Source organism: Lynx rufus, unplaced genomic scaffold (assembly GCF_022079265.1).
Source record: "Lynx rufus isolate CCGP_SWC_20201006 ecotype Redwood Valley unplaced genomic scaffold, mLynRuf1.p SCAF_19, whole genome shotgun sequence".
NCBI lineage: Eukaryota > Metazoa > Chordata > Mammalia > Carnivora > Felidae > Lynx > Lynx rufus.
Window position 1 is genome coordinate 4664482 of NW_025814833.1, and position 20976 is coordinate 4685457.

The window sequence follows — 20976 nt, forward strand, 5'->3', positions numbered from 1 at the left end:
GCCAAATAAAACCTGAAAAATCTCTGTTTGGGGGGAAAAGTTTCTGGGAACTTTAATGGCCACCAAATCCCCATGTTGTCCTTTTTATTTTGAACACTTTAAAGACATTTGGAAGTCATCATTTAAGCATAGCCAGAGATGTGTCTAACTTCCAGGAGAAATGAAATGGGGTCTTTGAGGGCAGGAGAGAGCCACTTAGCCTTCCCCAATAAAGTTTCCATTGGAAAGAGTAGCTATTTTCTGTATGCAAATTTTAATTTTTGGAAAGGCATGACCAGAACCAGGACAGCATGGATATAGAGCACTGGGAAGAAGGAAACTGCATTGAGTCAGAAGGTGCTGCATTGTGTCTATCCTAAATCACGTATCTCAATTTATCACAGTATCAATTGCCCTCTCTCTAAACAGCCAACCTCTGGCACAGAAGCAGCTGGACCAGGTGGCCTGGCTGTGACAGAGAACTTGGCTATTGAGTACAGAAAACCAGGGGTCTCAAGACAATGGTGTGCTTTTTCTTCTAATTTTTCAAAATGTTTGTCAATTCCCTGATTCCTTTTGCCTGTCATTAAGTATGAAAAATAAAATGAAAGAAGTCTTTGGGTGTGCAGAATTAGGAAGGGGGCCAGGATTTGGCTTTCTGTACTATTTCCTCTGATCTTCCCATGATCTCTGTAGAATGAAGATTCTACTCCTACTCCTTGTCTGTAACCCTGCAAGCAGCTAGAACTCTCACTCTAGTTCCCCTGCAGCATGAAGAACATCTCTTAAACTTGACCTTTTCTTCTAATACTTATCTGACAGTCTTCTGTTCCATCCTGGAGAACTTCTATACTCTCTGACTTTGCAATGGGTAATAACCAGTTAATCGAGTGAGCCAATGCCTCTATAGTATTCCCCAAAGTATTGTCCCTTATCATAGCCCTTTGGAAGATGCTTGTATAGTACCAAGAATTTCAAGTACGGTGGTGGGCTAGGTTTTGGGGTAGGGGGCTCTTGCGTGGTCCTCCAAATAATAGGGGCAGCTCACTCTTTTGGAAGGCCAACCGTTTTCAAACTTTGTGGTATGAGGACCTTTTTACACTCTTAAAACTTGAGGGACCCCCAAAACGAAGACTGTATATTAGCCAATCTGACAATAAATTATATTTAAAAAAAAAAAACTTGAGGGAAATTTCTGGTCTGGATAAAAGGGCATAGATCATGCTTCTCCTTGCTTCTTTCTGCTAAACACAAGTGTAAACCCTCCCTGGAAATAATGTAAGAGACAACCAAGGGAGAACTCTGAAAGACAGTAAGAAGAAAGCAAAATGGTGTGGAGCCCTGGAAATAACACAGTGGCAAGGTGTTTTATGTCTTTCTACCCAACAGAAGAAGGGTAGCCAGTTCTGGCATTTCCAGATCCCAACCTAGCCACAGAGGGCAGCCCAGGGAGGATTATTCTTCCACCAGATCTAATGAAAGTTCCTTTGACATCATGTGAGCCCAACACCACTGGGTGAGTCATCAGAAGCCACACTAACAATAGTAGACAAAGGAAGCATTTTCTTTCCTCACTAGGCCTGAGAACTCACTTTCATCTAGAGATATTGAGGTGGGAGGGTAGAACAGACAAAAGGAATGAAGTCACAGCAAATATTCAGTTCTGGAAGGCTCTTTGTGTGTGTCTGAGACTCCCCCTGCCCCCAGAGACACAGGAGCAGTCAGGGGTACCAGTAGGAGTGTCCCACCATATCAATCCCCCGCTGAGAGACACCCAGCAGCCTGACCTAGAGAAACACTTCCACCCTCTCAGGCAATAGGATGAGGGACAAACAGAAGCCCCAGTGACAGCAGATAAACCAAAGAGACCAAAACAATACTGCAGAGATTCTAAAAATTAAACTAGCATTAGAACCACAGCTCACAAAAGTAGGCTGAGACCTGTGTGTAAAACATAAATAAAACAAAATAAAAGAGACTGTCTGCTAAAATGACAGATTTAAATAGGAGTTCCCTAATAAAATAGACAAAATTTCTATGGGTTTGGACAAATGTATAACGGCATGTATGTGCTATTATATTATCACATAGAGTATATTCACTGCCCTAAAAATCCTCTGTGCTCCACCTATTTATGCTTTCCTCACTACTCACCCCTTGAATCCAATGATCTTTATATTGTCTCCATAGTTTTGCCTTTTCCAGAATATGAAAATTGAAATCATATAGGATATAGACTTTCCAGATTGGTTTTTTCATCTAGTAATAAACACTTAATGTCCCTCCATATCTCTTCATTGCTTAATAGCTCTTCTTTTTAGCACTGAATAATATTCCATTGTTTGTATATACCACAGTTTATTGATCCATTCACCTACTGAAGGGCATCTTGATTGCTTCAAGGTTTGGGCAATTATAAATAAGGTTGCTACAAAAAATTCACATGCAGATTTTTGCATGGGTATAAATTTTAAACTTTTGGGGGGTAAATACCAAGAAGCATAATTGCTGGATAATGTGGTGGGATTGTGTTTAGGTTTGTAAAAAAAGACACCAAACTTGTCTTCCAAAGTGCCTGTACTATTTTGCATTCCCACCATTAATGAATGAGAGTTCCTGTTGCTCCACATCTTCACCAGCATTTGGTGTTGTCAGTGTTCTGGAATTTGGCCATTCCGATATGTGTGAGGTAGTATCTCATTGTTTTAACTTGCATCCCCCTGATGACATATGATGTGAAGCATCTTTTCATATGCTTATTTGCCATCTATATATCATCTTTGGTGAGATGTCTGTTAAGGTCTTTAATCCGGATATATTTTTTAATGTATTTATTTATTTTTGAGAGAGAGCAAGACAGAGCTCAAGCAGGGGAGGGGCAGAGAGAGAGGGAGACACAGAATCTGAAGCAGGCTCCAGGCTCTGGGCTGTCAGCACAAAGCCCAATGCGGGGCTTGAACTCACAAACCGTGAGATCATGACCTGAGCCAAAGTTGGACACTTAACTGACTGAGCCACCCAGGCACCCCTAATACAGATATTTTTTATCCAGTTGTTTGTTTTATTATTGAGTTTTAAGAGTTCTTTGTATATTTTAGATAGCAGACCATTATCAGACATGTCTTTTGCAAATGGTTTCTTTTAGTCTGTAGCTTGTTTTCTCATTCTCTTGACAGTGTCTTTTGCAGAGCAGAATATTTTAGTTTTAATAAAGTCTAGATTATCAATTATTTCTTTCATGGATTGTACCTTTGGTGTTGTATCTAAAAAATTCATTACTATACTTAAGGTCATCTAGATTTTCTCATATTATGTTTTAGAATTTTTATATTTTGCTTTTTTAATTTCTATCTATGATCCATTTTGAGATTATTTTTGTGAAGGGTATAAAATCTGAGTCTCGATTAATTTTTTTGTACATAGGCAGCCAGTTATTCCAGCACCATTTGTTGAAAAGATCATCTTTGCTCCACTGTACTGCCTTTGCTCCTTTGTCAAAGATTAGCTGGGGGCACCTGGGTGGCTCAGTAGGTTAAATGTCTGACTCTTGGTTTCTGCTCAGGTCATGATCTCATGGTTCGTGAGTTCGAGCCCTGCGTCCTGCTCCGTGCTGGCAGTGGAGAGCCTGCTTGGGATCTCTATCTCTCCCTCTCTCTGCCTTTCTCTCTCATTGCCTGTCTCTCTCAAAATAAGTAAATAAATTTTAAAAAAAGATCAGTTGACTCTTTTATATGCAGGTGGGTCTATTTCAGGGCTCTCTATTCTGTTCCATTGATCTATTTGTCTATTTGTTTTCACCAATACTATACAGTCTTGATTACTATGGCTTTACAGGAAGTCTTGAAATTTGTTTTTCCAAATTTGGAAGTCAGTCTTTCAAATTTGTTCTTCTCCCTCAGTATTGTGTTGGCTATTCCGGGTCTTTTGCTTTTCCATACAAACTTTAGAATAACTTTGTCAATATCCACAAAATAACTTGTTGGGATTTAGAAAAAAAAATTTAATGTTTATTTATTTTTGGGAGAGAGAGACAGAGACAAAGTGCGAGCAGGGGGAGGGGCCGAAAGAGAGGGAGACACAGAATCTGAAGCAGGCTCCAGGCTGTCAGCACAGAGCCCGACACAAGGCTGGAACCCACGAACCACAAGATCATGACCTGAGTCGAAGTCGGGCACCTTATCAACTGAGCCACCCAGGCACACCTAACTTGCTGGTATTTTGACTGGAATAACACTGACTCTATAGATCGAGTTGAGAGGAACTGACATCTTGAAAATATTGAGTCTTCCTATTCTATTGAGACATAGAATATCTCTCCATTTATTTTGTTTTATTTCTTTCATCAGAGTTTTCTACTTTTCCTCCTACAGCTCTTATACAGATTTTGTTACATTTATACTCAAAGTATTTCATTGGGGGGGGGTTGCTAATATAAATGGTATTGTGTTTTTAATTTCAAATTCCACTTGTTCATTGTTGGTATGTAGGAAAGCAATGTACTTTCGTGCATTAACCTTGCATCGTGAAACCTTGCTTTAATCACTATTAGTTCCAGAAGGTTTTTTTGTTGATTCTTTTGGATTTTTGACATAGGCAATCATGTCATTTGTCATTTCCTTCACAATCTGTATACTTTTTGTTTCCTTTTTGTATATTATTGCATTAGCTATAACTTCCAGAATAAGGTTGAAAAGGAGTAATGACAGGGAACATCCTTGTCTTGCTCCTGATCGTAGTAGGAAAGCATCTAGTTTCTCATCATTAAGGATGATGTTAGCTGCAGGTTTTTTGTAGATGTTCTTTATCAAGTTGAGGAAGTTCCCCTATATTCCTGGAGGTTTTTTTTTTTATCACAAATGGACATTGGACTTTGTCTACTTCTTCTGCATATGCTGATATGATCATGTGACTTTGTCTGATACTTCTGCATATGCTGATATGATCATGTGATTTTAAGAAACCTGTTGATGTGATAAATTGCATTAGTTCATTTTCAAATTTTGAGCCAGTTTTGCATACCTGAGATAAATTCCACTTGGCCATGGTGTGGAATTCTTTTTATACATTGTTGGAGTTGATTTACTAGTATTTTGTTGGGATTTTTGCATCTATTTTCATGAGAAATATTGGTCTATAGTTTTTTTTCTTGTAATGTCTTTGTCTGATTTTAATATTGAGGTGATGTTGACATCATAGGATGAGTTAGGAAATATTCTCTCTGTTCTATCTTCTGAAAGAGATTGTAGAGAATTGGTAAAATTTCTTCCTTAAATGTTTGGTAGAATTCACCAGTGAACTCATCTGGGCCTGGTGCTTTCTGTTTTGGAAGGTTGTTAATTATTGATTCAATTTCTTTAATAGATATATAGTAGATATAGGGTTGCCAAAATTGTCTACTTCTTCTTGTGTGAGTTTTAGCAGATTGTGTCTTTCTAGGAATTGGTCCATTTTATCCAGGTTATCAACTTTGTGGGCAGAGAGTTATTCCTAATATTTTTTATTATCCTTTTGATGTCCATGGTATCTATAGTCATGACCCTCTTTCTTTTCTGATACTAGTAATTTGTGTTCTCTTTATTTTGTTCTTAATTAGACAAATTAGAGTCTTACCAATTTTATCGATCTTTTCCAATAGCCAGTTTTGATTTCATTGGTTCTCTGTATTGAATTCCTGTTTCCAATTCCATTGATTTCTGCTCTAATTTTCCTTTTCTTCTCCTTACTTTGGATTTAATTTTTTCTTCTTTTTCTAGTTTCCTAAGGTGCAAGCTTACATGATTGATTTTAAATATTTTCTTGTTTTCTAATATACGCATTCAATGCTGCAAATGTCCCTCTAAACATTGCTTCTGTTGCATACCACAAATTTTTACAAGTTGTTTTCATTTCCATTAGTTAAAAATATTTTAAAATTTCTCTTGAGCTTTCCTCTTTGACCCATGTGTTATTTAAAAGTGTGTTGTTTAGGGGCACCTGGGTGGCTCAGTTGGTTGAGCATTCTACTTTGGCTCAGGTCATGATCTCATGGTCCGTGGTTTCAAGCCCCGTGTCAGGTTCTGTGCTGACAGCTCAGAGCCTGGAGCCTGCTTCGATTTTGTGTCTCCATCTCTCTCTGCCCCTCCCCCACTCACACTCTGTCTTTCTCTGTCAAAAATAACTAAACATTAAAAAATTAAACGTGTGTTGTTTAAAAAAATAAAAAATGTATTGTTTAATCTCCATGTATTTTGGGACTTTCCAATAAACTTTTTGTTAATTTATTTCTACTTTAATTCCATTGTTGTCTGGGAGCATACATTGTGTGATTTCTCTTCTTCTAAATGTTAAGATGTGTTTTAAGGCTCATAATACAGTCTACCTTAGTGAGTATTTACAGTGTTTTAAAGTATGTCTCTTTGTATATAACACCACCCAACAATAGCAGAATGCACTTGTTTCCCCCCAAGCACCTGCAGAATATTACCAAGATAGAATATATGCTTGGCCATAAAACAAATCTCCACAAATGTAAAAGAATTGAAATCATGCAGAGCCTGTTCTCTAAGCACAATGGAATCAAACTAGAAATCAAGAACAGGAAGACAAGAACGTCTCTAAATACTTGAGAATTATACAACACACTTCTAAATGATCTATGGACCAAAAAGGAAATCTCAAAGGAAATTTACAGGCTATAGATAGAACTGAATTAAAATGAAATATAACATATGGAAATATGTAACATGCAGCTAAAGCAGTGCTGAGAGAGAAAATTTTAACACTAAATGCTTCCATTTGAAATTAAGAAAAGTGTCAAGTCAATAACTGGAGTTTCCACATCAAGGAACTAGAAGAAGAAGAGTAAAATAAGCCCAGAGCAAATAGAAGAAAGGAAATAATAAAGAACTGAGTAAATGAAATTGAAATAGGAAAATTGTTAAATGAAATAAAAATCTGGTTCTTTGAAAAAAATTGATAAATAATATTTACAAACCTCTATCAAGACTGGTAAAAATAAAAAAGAGATAAGATATAAATCACCAATGTCATAAATGAAATATGGGATATCACCACATATCCTATAGTAATTAAAAATATAATAATGAGATACAATGAACAAATTTACCTTCATGTATTTGACAACTTAGAAGAAATGAACCAATTCCCTCAAAACAGCAAACTACCAAAACTCACCCAATATAAAATGGATAATCTGAATATCCCTATAACCCTTAAAGAAATTGAATTCATAAGTTAAAAGGTGCTGAAAAAGAAATATCCAAGCCTAGATACTTTTACTGGATAGTTCTACTAAACATTTAAAAGATAATTAACAACAATTTTACACAATCTCTTCCAAAATATAGAAAAGGAGGGAGCACTTCAAACTCCTTTTATGAGGCTAATATTACCCTGATACCAAAACCAGACAAAGATAGTACATACATAGATTATCATACATAGAAACCATAGACCAAATTCTTTCATGAACTTAGACTCAAAATTCTCAACCAGATACTAGGAGATTGAATCCTACTATGTTCAAGAAGAATTCTACACCATGGCCAAGTGGGATTTATTTCAGGTATGCAAGGCTGGTTCAACACGCAAAGTCATTCAGTGTAATCTATCATATCAACAGGCTAAAGAAAAAAAGCAAATGATTATATCAATTGATACAGAAATAGCATCTGACAAAATTCAGTACTCATTCATGATAAAGACTCTTAGCAAGTTAAACAATAAAAGATGCATTTGTTTCCAAGAGCTCCTGTAGCAAACTGCCAGAAACTGGGTGGCTTAAAATGAAATTTAGAAATGCCTGGGTGGCTCAGTTGGCTAAGCGTCCAACTTCAGCTCAGGTCATGATCTCACGGTTCATGGATTTGAGCCCCGCATTGGGCTCTGTGTTGTCAGCTTGGAGCCTGGAGCCTCCTTTGGATTCTATGTCTCCCTCTCTCTCTGCCCCTCCCCCACTCTCTCTCTTTCTGTCTCTCAAAAATAAATAAATATTAAAAAAAACAAACAACGAAAAATTTATTCTTTCAGAGTTCTGGTGGTCGAAAGTCTGAAGATAAAGCTTTGGCAATATCGGTTCTCTCTAGAAGCTCTGAAGGAGAATCAGTGCCATGCCATTCTGCTACCTGGCTGGTAGAAGTTCTTGGTGTTCCTTTGTTTGTATATACAATTCTTTAATTTCTTTTTTTTTTAATTTTTAACATTTATTTATTTTTGAGAGAAAGAGACAGAGCATGAGCAGGAGAGGGGCAGAGAGAGTGGGAGACACACAATCAGAAGCATGCTCCAGGCTCTGATCTGTCAGCACAGAGCCCGATGCTGGGCTTGAACTCACAAACTGTGAGATCATGACCTGAGCTGAAGTTGGAAACCCAACCGACTGAGCCACCCAGGCGCTGCTACAATGCTCCTATTTCTGATTTTATCTTCATATGGCCTTTCTTTTTGTGTATTGGTGTCAAATCTCCCTCTTTTTTCTCATGGGGACAACAGTCATTGGATTTAAGGCCCACCCTAAATCCAGAATCACCTCATCCCAAGATCCTTAACTACAGTGCAAAGACCCTATTTCCAAATAAGGTCACATTCACAAAAACCTGGAATTAAAACTTGTACATATCTTTTGGTGGGACACAATTCAACCCACGACAGAGGAGAATTACCTCAACTTAATAAAAAAGCATCTACAAATAACCTAGAAAAAACATATTTTGTATTATGTTATGTACAAGTTGTACATGTAAAGTACCGGAAGTTATGGTGATTGCAATAAGTCATAAAAATAAATGAAAAGCCTATACATTGGAAAGGAAGAAATAAAACTGTCTCAACTGGAGTATAGATTATATGGAGAACTCTCAAAATTCAACAGTTGAAAATTAAACAGTACAATTAGAAAATGGGCTAGAGATGTGAATAGACCTTTCACATACCATTTGATATGCAAATGGTAAATTATCACAAGAAGTTGTTTAGCATCATTAATTTGCATTAGGGAAATGGAAATTCAAATTACAGTGATATATTACTATACACTTATATAATGGCTGAAGTAGAAAATGGTGACAACACCAAAGGCTGAGGAGGATGTGGAGAAACTGGATCACTCATATGTTATTGGGGGGGATGCATATTGGGATAGCCACTCTGGAAAACAGTGTGGCCAATTTTCTTTTTTGTTTTTAATAAAACTAAACACGTAACTATCATCTGACCCAGAAATTGCACTCTTCGGAATTTAGCCCAGGGAAATGGAAATTTATATTCACACAAAAATCTGTACATGAATGTTCATTGGCATTTTATTCAATAGCCCAAACTTGGAAACAACCCAAATGTTCCTAAATGGGTGAATTGTTCAACAAATTGAATGCTGCTAATCAAAGGCAATGAATTACAGATACATACAACAACTTGGGTTCACTGCTAGGTAATTATGATGAATGAAAAAAGCCCATCCCAAGAGGTTACCATACTTCCATCTATATAACATGTGCAAAACGACAAAATTTTAGAAATCAAAGACAGATTGATTAGTGGTTACCAATGCTTAGAATCAGGGATGGGGTGCAGAAGGGAAGAGAGGGTGATTATAAAAGGGCAATATCAGGGATCAGTGTACTGTTCAGTATCCTCATTGCGATGGTAGATACATAAAGCCACCCATGTGATAAAATTGTATAACACTAAATGCATACACACACACGAGTACAAGTAGAACTGGAGAAATACAATACAGTCAGTGGATTGTCTCAATGCCAGTGTCCTAATTGTGATATTATAGTACAGGTTTATAAAATTTTACCATTGTGGGGGGCTGGGTAAATTATACATGGAATACCTGTGTGATTTCTTAGAACTGTATGTGAATGAATCTACCATTATCTCAATAAAATTTTCAATTAAAAATTATTGAGGACTTCCAAAGAGTTTTTGCTATGTCAGTTATTGCCATCTATATTCACTGAATTAGAAATTAAAACTAAAAATTATTTGAACAAAAATCCACAAGCACACATTTCATTAGGTGCCAAAGCAATGATGTCACCTGCCATGTAGCTAGTGGAACACTCCACTGTACATTCATGAGAGAATGAGAGTGAAAAAGAAAAATAACATCTTGGCATTATTATGAATATAATTTTGATCTTGAAGCCTCTCAAAATTGTCTTAGGGGTAGGGTGACCAACTTATCCTGGTTTTCCTGGGATTTTCCTGGTTTAAGCACTGAAAGCCCTAGCAAAACCAGTATGGTTTGCCTGAGACTTACCTGATTTTAAAACTGAAAAGTTCCACATCCAAGGAATATGTTAGTCCTGGGCAAACTGGATGGGTTGTTCTCCATACTTATGGACCTTTTTGTGTCCCTGGACAACATTTTAAGAACCTCTGTGTAAGGCCATTCTTATACAGAAGAAATTCACAGTTTGGTGTTATTATCTCATAGGATTTGAGTATTGTCACATTGTGATTTGTTAGATGCTCCCCTACCCCCATGCCCATTGCTTGCTCAGTTTTGCCATATAGCCCATTGTACCTTCTCCTCCTTCCCTTGGATTCCTCAAATAAGATGTCATTGAAAGTGCTTTGTAATGAAAGAGTGTCATCAGAATGTGAGTATGTACCATTTTCTTTTTGATGATTATCTTTTCAGATCAAGGTAGTATGGTACAGGTGACCATCCCAGACAGCGTCGTGAATGTGACTGTTGGATCTGATGTCACGCTTGTCTGTACCTACACCAGCACTGTGGTCTCCCGGGACAAGCTTTCCATCCAGTGGTCATTCTTTCATAAGAAGGACTTACCACCAACTTCCGTAAGGACTTTTTTCCTCAACTATTCCCCTTTGGTAGTTCTGACATAAACTGTTGGGGTCGGTCTGTGAAGGAGTGGTAAGCCAGTGACAATAGTGGCAGAACCTCAGATACAAAGAGCTTGAAGACAACTGTTTAGGGAAGACCGTCATCTATGTGACTTGGCCTTTGTCCTCTCTTCATATTCAGTTATAGCCTATTATCTCAAATCTGAGTAGGTGAACATTGAATATATTGTGTTTTCTAGAGTAGACAGGAATGGTCCTTCTTATGGGTGAAATGAGCAGTAGTTCTGAAAGGGTTCTCATTCCCCTCGGATAATCTCTCTATTATTTCTAGAAGACCCCAGTTCAAATACATGTCCTACCTGATCTGCAGATCTCTTGCAGATGTAGTATCTGGGATCTGCCTGTCAAGTGAGCTAAGTCATTGTGCCTGACTGAGTCCTGATGGAATGAGACTCCCAGATGGGTCGACAAGGGCCAAGGTAGTGATGAACCGTGGGTAATCAAGGGCAACAGGAAGCTAGAGGATACAGGATAGGGAAAGTAGGCTAGGGTCTGGGCTAAGAGATTGCTAGAAGAGGGTGCATGAAAGTCAAAGGAGAATCATTCTACCTGTAAGCTGCCTAGTCTCAGGTTTTCTTCATCTGGCCTTAAGGGTAATTCCTTTTTAAATTATCCCAAGGACTAAAATTGTATACTCAAAAGTGTGTGTGTGTGCATGTGTGTGTGTGTGAGAGAGAGAGAGAGAGAGGAGAGAAAGAGAGAGCATATGTAACAATCTGCATGAGTGTGCAACATGTCTGCCAATACATAACTCTTGACAGAAAAGGCCTATAGCTTTCATCAGATTTTCAAAAAGGATGTACGGTCCAAAGCAAGGATTTCAGAGAAGAAACAAATCAGTATGGTTTGGAATAGTCGGATATAGTTGAATTGGGCCTTGAAAAAAAGGAAGGGTTTTTATTAGTAGAAAAATGGAGGGTGAGTTGAGTGGGCTAGAGGAGTTTTAAGGGCAGAGGTAGAGAAGAAGGAGGGTGCTAGCTGGGAGGAGCCACACCTTGGCCCTTGTCACTTCAGCCATATCTGGTCCTTTGGAGGTGCTACGTTCTCTCTTCAACAGAGGGCCTGGACTTTTGTAGCAGGAGACACAGTTCAACATGTGATTTCATTAATGCCACTCTCCAATCAACTTTCAACATTTTTGCCCAGTACTGGTTACCTCAGACAAGTGTCTGAATCACTCTGTATCTCTCTTCAAAATGTGGTGGAGCACTACCTCTCTCCTGCAATTTCATGGGGAATCCGCTAACATAATGCATGTGAAAATGCTTGGAAAAAAATATAAAATCCTGTAAGTTTTCTCCCTTGTAAACAGCTTTATCACCTTAATTAGCAGTAGCAGCAACAACAGTAATTTTACCACTTTTTGTCACCCAAATGCCCTGACCCAAGACCTCACATATTGCAATCAACTGAGAAAACATCCCTTTCCTTTGCAGGTTGCTCTCTCAGATTGTGGATGGTGATAATCATGTGAAATTTCTTCCTTTTGAAAATTCAGTTTCCTAAATAGTCTTTTCAATACATTCTTTATCTGCAGGCTTGAAGGCTTTCCCATTTTGCCAGTAGAGGCTGAATTTAGAGAGGCCTTGCCACTGTATTTTGAGTTTTGTTTTTTTTTTTTTTTCAACGTTTATTTATTTTTGGGACAGAGAGAGACAGAGCATGAACGGGGGAGGGGCAAAGAGAGAGGGAGACACAGAATCGGAAACAGGCTCCAGGCTCTGAGCCATCAGCCCAGAGCCCGATGCGGGGCTCGAACTCACGGACCGCGAGATCGTGACCTGGCTGAAGTCGGACGCTTAACCGACTGCGCCACCCAGGCGCCCCTTTTTTTTTTTTTTTTTTTTTTTTTTTTTTTTTTTAATGCTTGGTACTCAAATCCAGATGTCCTCAACTGCCTGGAAGTGAGGCCGGGACCAATCTGAGGTCAAAAATACAAATCGTTCTTTATGCCTTTTCTGACACTGGAATTTACAAGGCCGCCTCTTGGTTGAACTATGTAGTTATGGGTTGGGAGCCGCAGGCAGGAGGATCTTGTGACCAGCAGTGAGTTTTTTGTAAGCCTGGAGATACACAGAAGGTGCAGGTGATTGAACTGAACATGGCTTAAACTCAGGGCATCTCTTCGGGGCACTTTGGAAAGAAACTATTAAAATGTTATTTGTTGAGTAGATTATTTCCTTGCCATTTGCCTCCTTCTTCAAAATGGCAAGTACAGGCAAGGCAAGGAATTTAAGGTATCTAGGGTTTTGGGATGTCCAAATCAAAGGAGGTCCTCTGGGCTGAGCCACTGATTCAGTGAGAACATGTTTCTTGATCTTAAAACATTAAAAAAAATTTTTAATGTTTATTTATTTTTGAAGAGAGAGAGAGAAAGAGAGAGAGACTGTGGGCAGGGAAGGGGCAGAGAGAGAGGGAGACACAGAATCCAAAGCAGGCTTCAGGTTCTGAGCCGTCAGCACAGAGCCTGATGAGGGGCACGGATTCGTGGACTGGAAGATCATGACCTGAACCGAAGTCAGACGCTCAACCGACTGAGCCACCCAGGTGCCCCATTGATCTTAAAACATTTTAGTTGCTTCTCCAAGTGCATGAGACCTGTGCTATGCCTGTGCCTCAGCTGCATAGAAGACAGGGTAGAGTAGGTCTAACACTTGGCTTAGAGACAGTGAAAAACACCTCTATAAAGTCAAGCTTTCACTTTTTTCTCTTTTTCCATCTTGCTTCAGCTTATTCCAGTGAGATCCACATTTCAACCATCCTTGGGGGTCGACTTCCAGAGAACTGGAGTCCCTCCCCTCTTTTCGCATCCTGGCAAGCATGTGCTTCTCTCTGCTTTTCCACATGAGTAATTTTGGAGCACCAGTGGAAACCTCCTGATGGATATTGGTTCTACTCCTTGCTTTGCTACTTACTTGCTGGCTGGGTGACCTTAGGCAATTCAGTTGACCCTTCAGAGGGTCAGTTTTCCCATCTGTGTAATGGTGCTACTTACCTACCTCATAGGTTTACTGTGAAGATTAAATGAGATGATGCTTGTAAAGCACTGAGAAGCCTTCCATGTAGTAGCCATTCAATGAATGTGTAGTAATTGAATGTGTAATTCAATGAATTCAATTCAAAGTGTATCATTACTTACAAAATGGTGATTTTGCAAAATCCCCATCCCATCAATACCCTCTGAATCATAGGCACTAGGGAATCCAGCCCTACAAGAGACATTTAGTATAGCTTAACAGCTGGGGCAGAGCTCTTGGGGGAATCCTGGCCCAGGATTAGTTTCCTGTTCCACTGACTGCCAGGTCCCTGTGTCTAAAGACAAGGGTCAGGCTTCTCTGCCTGCTCCTATTGCTGAACAGAAAGTCTGCTCAACAATGAAGTTGTAGACCTCTTCAGTTGAGATGGTATTTTTCAAAATGGGATTTGGCCTCTATTTCAAATTCATTTCTTCTGTGAGTACGTCCATGCATCCAGAATTCAGTAAAGCATGTAGTATGTTAATCTAGGAAGGGCTGGTGAACATTTGGGGGGATGATAAAAAGAGACAGCTGTGCCATTAGACAATTCTATGATTTATGGGCGTAAGATGTTGCCAGACTGATCACTGAGTGATTCAATTCAACTCCTGGGTTGATGTGGCAGTTTACCATGTAGCATTCAGCTCTCAGATCCACCCATTTTTGCTCAAACACAGCACAGCCCGTGCCTCAATACTGAGGGTATGGAGGAAAAGGCAGTCAGTCAGTGTCTAAATATGGCGCATGCAAGAGACGCTCGGGGAAGATGTAGCTGGACCTCTCAGGTAAGAACACCTATTGGTGTACTACTGGACCCCTTAATTGTTTGGAATATCTAGGGCAATGACACCAGCCTTTAGGAGTGGGATGGTATGGTTCAAATTTGATAACGGTCCAAATCAGCACAAGCTCTTGGCAAAACTGGGATAGTCTTGAGTTTGCCTTCTCGTGCCCATGTCTGGAATTCTTTTTAGCCTCCTCCAAAAGGCTCAGGGATATACTGCTGCCTTGATCACGGAAGTGGCCAACTCTTGCCATAGGCTCATATTCTTCTCCTACCCCAACATCATTGTGTTAAAGGATCAGTTGGCTCCAAGATATAGTGTTTCTCAGCACCCAGGGGAGGGTGTTATCTCTTACTGACTATCCCCTCCAAGGGGTTCCTTTGGTGAATGGGGACTGCAAAGGTATCCCATAAGTCTTCCGACCAGGAGGGCCAGGATATTTATTAGCAAGTCCCTCCTTTTAGAGAAGCCTTCCTCTTGGAAGACATGGACAGTTTTAGATGATCAATCCTTCATCAAGGACACTTAGTTGAAGACTCTAGGCCCTGGAACAGGCAAGCTAGCATGGAAATCTGGGGTGGTTTTGTGCCCCTCTGATCACACCAATTTCCTCCTCTTCCACCCAGACACTAACTGGTAAAACTAAAGAGATCTCACCTGCCCATGAACAGAACAGGCATTGATCCTACTTAGCATAGGTCTCACAGACAGTACTAACTTTTCTATAACATCCATACTGGATGGAACCCTTTGCCATTTTCATCTCCCCAGCATACATTTAATGTGGACAACTTCCTTCCAGAACCTAATGTCATCATATTCTGTGGATGTTCAGATTCTCCCCACCTGGCCTCTCCTTTACAAATACCATTATATCAAATGCTTTTTAAATGTTGGCAGGGTGGGGGTGTATCATTTCCTCACATGCACTTGAAAATGAAGGGGGTGTTGGTTTAATTGTTATAAATGAGATTTATAACTGGCAGTTAGTAGGTGGTGGCTAGAGATATTGAATATCTTGCTGTATGTAGGATAAACCTACGTGAGAAAGAATTGTCTGCCCAAAATACCAGTGTCACTCCCATTGAGAAACACTCCAAGTTCTTCCCTTCCCACCACCCCTCCCATCAAAGTTTATCTATTCTATATCTCATTGCCTCAGTTGTATACTCTTGCTAAATCTGATCAATTAACCTAATGCTAAGGTGTTAGGGACTGGTGATATTTTATTATTTTATTATTTTTTATTTAAAAATTGTTAGTATTTATTTATTTTTGAGAGACAGAGACAGAGCATGAGTGTCAGAGGGGGAGAGAGAGAGGGAGACACAAAACTCATAGCAGGCTCCAGGCTCTGCACTGTCAGCACAAAGCCCGACGCGGAGCTCAAACCCATGTACTGTGAGATCATGACCTGAGCTGAAGTTAGATGCTTAACCACTGAGCCAAGCACCCCTACTGATATTTAATTTTGTTCTCTTCCAAAGAAAATCATGTAAGCATAGACTTTCTGCGCCTTCACCCAAAGGAAGCCATTCAAATGGTGGGATCTAGGGCAACTGTCAGGCTGGGCAAGTAGTAGTTTGAATACAGGGATATCTTTCTATTGGTGTTCTTTCCCTCCCCTGTGCAACCTGTCCACAAGGACAGTCCAGAAAAAGTGCTGGGCTTGAGGCCATTGCCACTCCACACTCTTCCCTTCCCAAGGCTAGCCCCTTTATGAGTCGTGCTGGAAAGCAAGAAGCTGAAGGGAAAGAAAGGGTGGCTTGCTGTGGACTTCCACACCCTCCACATTTCCAAAAGGAACCCACAAAAGCAGCTCTGGAGGCTAAATGCATTTATGAATTCCAACTCAGCCTCAAACAGAAAGCAGACTGAATTCTTTCAACCCTTCTTGTTTATACTCCAGCCTCTAGTTAGAGAACAATATCACAAAGCTGAGGGAAAAAAAAATCTTTTTGGACAAATCTGGCTCCCAGCTGCATGGTGTCATGTGAATAGGAACTTGGCACAGTAGGAGGGGAAAGGCTGTTATTGCAGCTGGCAGATGTCTAAGGCATCAGGTGGTGAGACCGCTCGGCATGGGAAGCATCGTGCCAATGAATAGCAGCAATTGGCAGGAAAAGGGTTCGGCTGGAGTAAGGGATGGAATGGCCCCAAAAGGGAAAGATTACCTAAGAATCATCTTTCTCGCCTAAGGCAGGACTATGAGTGCCATTTTCACGTATTCAGGGAGAGTCAGGAGGTCCGGATTCCAGATCTGCTTATAAATTGAGTGATCTTGGAAAAATCACTTTCTCTTTTGGAGCCTCCAGTGTCCTTTTCTGTTATAGAAGATGAATCAGAGGTTGCAAATTGGAGGCCTCTGGGCCCAATTTGGCCAGTGGATGCATGTTCTTGACCGGCCCGGGATTGTGTGTGTTTCCACAGTTTGAAAGCCTTGTGTGCATTGGCTCCCCAGTTCACCACATTCCCCACTCTCCTCTATGATCTTACCAGTAGCCACCATCCCCTCTCAGCTGTTTCCCATAACCCCATAACCCCAATATCCATCTGGCTCCTGAAGGGTCATCAACTTTAGAAACCATAAACGAAGTGATCTCTAAAGGGGTTTTGTAACTAATGTGTCTCCCTATCAGCCTCAAACATCACAAGGAGCAGAGTGGACCTTGGGAGAAAAGCAGGGCATCCATGAAGCACAAGTAGGCCAAAAACTAACAAGTACCACTTAAGGGAACACTTGGATAGGTGTGATTTTCTTTAAGCAGATTTTCTCTCCCCTACCTCCCAAAGGATATGGTCTGTTGAACATCCATGGCTTTTCCTGGACCTCAGTTGCTTTGATCTCTAAATTGACAATATACTTTCTTTGAAAAGGTACAAGCCTCACAGGATCACGGGCTGGGTCTTGGCCATTGTTCAGCTTTGATTTTTAAAAGAGTTATTCTTTTGTGGCAAATGGAACCACGTTTCAGTACTTCCTGTGTGATTAGATAAGCAGTTTCAGGAAAACATTGCTTTTTTTTTTTTCTTTACAAGGACAGTGTGACAGCATGGACTTCCCCTAACAGAAAAGTCCCTCCATCTCTGTGTCTGGCCACTGGCTAGCCCTGGGGACTTTCCTTCTCAGGCCAAGGCTTTTCCCTTTTAGGTGCCCATTGTTATCCCTCCTCACCTCTGTTCCTATCCCTGACACCTTTTAGTATTATTTGTGAAAGGGCAAGATATATATATATGAGGTTACAGTGTGAGGAGCTTGGGTAGAAGCATTGGTGAAGGTCCTTTTTTTAAAAAAAATGTTTAACGTTTTATTTTATTATTGAGAGACAGAGGCAGACAGAGCACGAGCATGGGAGGGGCAGAGAGAGGAGGAGACACAGAATCTGAAGCAGGCTCCAGTCTCTGAGCCATCAGCACAAAGCCCAATGAGGGGCCTGAACTCACAAACTGCATGATCATGACCTGAGCAGAAGTTGGACATCTAACCGACTGAGCCACCAGGCGCTCCGGTGAAGGTCCTTTTTACAGGGAAGTTACAAGTCCAGGGCCTCATGACTTACCTGCTCATTTCACCTTGCTTCATAACCAACACTGTGACTTTTACAGTGGCTTCTTTGAATGTTCTAGTCCTGGCCTAAAACATGCTTTCTTGGGTTTCTGCTCTCTGCAGAAACCAGATATTTTCTCCCTACCCTCTGGCACTGGCTGAGGGCTGTAGGCAGGACTGATGTATCTTGTTGTGATGTCGCCAGGCCACAGCATAAGACAGGCTGACTCACCCCTCCCCCAGTCTTCCCAGGAGCAGGGGTAGCAGCCAGATGTCTAAGGTGTAGAAGGGCTTCCTTGAGGGACCGCAGGATGTGTTCCAGGTAAAAGTCCACAGGACCTCAAATTGTTGGCTAGAAAGTAAATAAGCCCAATGCTGGCTAGTGAAATGGAAAGCCGGATAGCTTGGGTGTTAACCCAGATTAAGGTAATAGACCTTTGATGAGCTGAACCTCCTCCTGGACCACTGGGATACCTTGTGTTAATGTTGACTTTCCAGTTTGTAAGTCCAACAAGACTCCTTTGGGACAAAAGTTTGTGATTTCAGTAGGTGTGAGTGGACAAATTGAATTATAAACAGCTCATTTGTAACAGGAAAAAAAGCTAGTTGATATTAGAGAACTTGGGGAGAGAAACAGGTTTTTTTCTCCTTCAATATGCTCTTTGAATTTTCCCTCAGAATCTACCTTTCTGCTTTAGTTTAAAAATATATTGGCTTTCTATTTGAAGGGGAATATATCTGAATTTATCTTGATAATATTTTTTGGTTTGCTGATTGTCTTCCCTCCCTCATCCTATTAAGGTAAATAGCACTGGACAAGGAATTAGAAGAACTGGGTGCTAGATCTTTCCCCGCTGTAAACTTTGTGTGTGTCTTTTTTTTTTTTCCCTCTCTGGGCTTCAGTTTCTTCTAAAATGTTAGAAGAGTGAATTCAATGAATAAGGCTCTTTAAGTACATTTTATGAAAACATTAATTAGTTCTACTGGACTAGCGCAATACCAGTTTATTAAATAATAAACAATCACTTGAACGCACATTTATATAAAACTAACAAAGTGTGTGCATAGACTGTGTACAATGAAGAAATCTTAGGGAATCACCTAGTCCCGTGATACCCAAGCTTCAACCCCTTATGTCTTTATGATTTTTGTCATAATTGTGCGCCCCTAGCAGTATTATTTAATGTCATTTTCTATATTGACTTGGTTTCTTCAAATTTTAAAAATATCTTAGTGTCACCCTAAGCAATAATATCCATGAAGTCACAGACTTGATGTGCTAGATATGTGTCTTTGTAACAAGTTTTCATTTATGTGCCACCTAAAATCAACTTATGTGCCTAGACTTGGGGAATACATCTCATAATTTGGACGATCTTGCTTGGGCTCCTCCTTCAGATGTGGAAACTCAAGGTTGGAAAGATGATTAAATAACAGAGTTTCTTATCACAAAGTTTCTTATCACAGGTTGCCATGGAGGCATAACCAGAGGCCACCTTCCCTGACTATGTCACAGTCAGAGGCAGAGCTGTGGCTAAAGCCCAGACCATCTGATTCCTAGATCAGGCCTCTTTCCACCTCACCACGCCGCTCCCACGGTTGCCATTATGATCTAACTATTCATATCTCTACTAGAGATGAGACTAGAATTCAGGTCTTCCTTGACTGTGGTAAATTATAATAATAATAAATGAATCCTGTGACTTCGGGTGAGCCATTTAATCTTTCTGGATTTGAGTGCCCTTATTTGTCTAAATGGAATAACTCCAGTTCTGCCTCCTTCCATGTGAGGAGAATGGTACTAGCTGCCATTGACGAAGCACTTCCTAGGCCACTATGAGGGGATGGGACCAGATGATTTCTCAGGGGCCTCTCTGCTATGAAATGTTTCTCTTCTAACGAACAGGATAAACGCAAGTTCACTTCTCCAAAGGAGTATGTGTGTATGAATACTCTAACTTTAGGAAAACCAGATATTCTTGCAGTCCCACTGAGTAAAGTAAACTCAAATCAAACAAAGTCTATAAAGTTGGGGGCGGGGGGGATGATGGTTTTGGTTTCCCATCAGGCATTTGTGTTTTAGGCAGTGACTTTCCTCCAGGTAGGGTCATCAGGTGAGCATCTTGATCTAGCCAAAGCGTAGGAGTTGAATCCTGTCAGCTCCAGCTGTTTATCATCTGTCAGATGGGCATGCATCACTGCTCTGATGACATCACAGAACTGCTTTGTGCACAAGTGAAGAGGTGGCTGTGCACACCTGTGAGAAAGCTAAAGCACCCTACTGGCTTGGGCAACTTTTGCCGTGGGATCTGTTCCCTGCGGGAGAGGATGGGTGGGGATGTTGCCTCTTACCAACAAAGTTGACATCGGATAGAGGGTGCTTCTGGGTAGCTTACCTTAGCCTTGGCCACTCTCCAATTCTCATTTCTGTCATTTTTATGTCCTAGATTTACTATTCTGAAGGTGGACAAGCTACAGCCATCGGGCAATTTAAAGGTCGGATTGTAGGGTCCAACGACCCAGATAACGCATCTATCACTATTTCACATATGCAACCAACAGATAGTGGTGTCTACGTCTGTGATGTTAACAACCCCCCTGACTTTGTTGGAAAAAATCAAGGCATCCTCAAAGTCAATGTGTTAGGTACGGGCAATTTTTTGTTTGTTTGTTTTTTTCTCTTCTTGGAACAACTAAGACCTTAAATGAGCAGTGAGTTATGGTGCTAATTAAGTCCCAGGGGGTAAATATCCTCCCGGCTCCTTTT

General features: G+C 40.3%; 1 protein-coding gene across 1 annotated transcript in view; it reads left to right on the forward strand.

The window, feature by feature from the left end:
* The window catches only part of VSIG1 (V-set and immunoglobulin domain containing 1), a 36653-nt gene that overhangs the window by 5121 nt on the left and 10556 nt on the right, over window positions 1-20976 (forward strand). The window contains exons 2-4 of the mRNA XM_047081794.1: window positions 10631-10794; window positions 14555-14662; window positions 20657-20855. Coding sequence (XP_046937750.1) covers window positions 10631-10794; window positions 14555-14662; window positions 20657-20855 — 471 coding nt within the window. The remainder of the gene's footprint in view (window positions 1-10630; window positions 10795-14554; window positions 14663-20656; window positions 20856-20976) is intronic.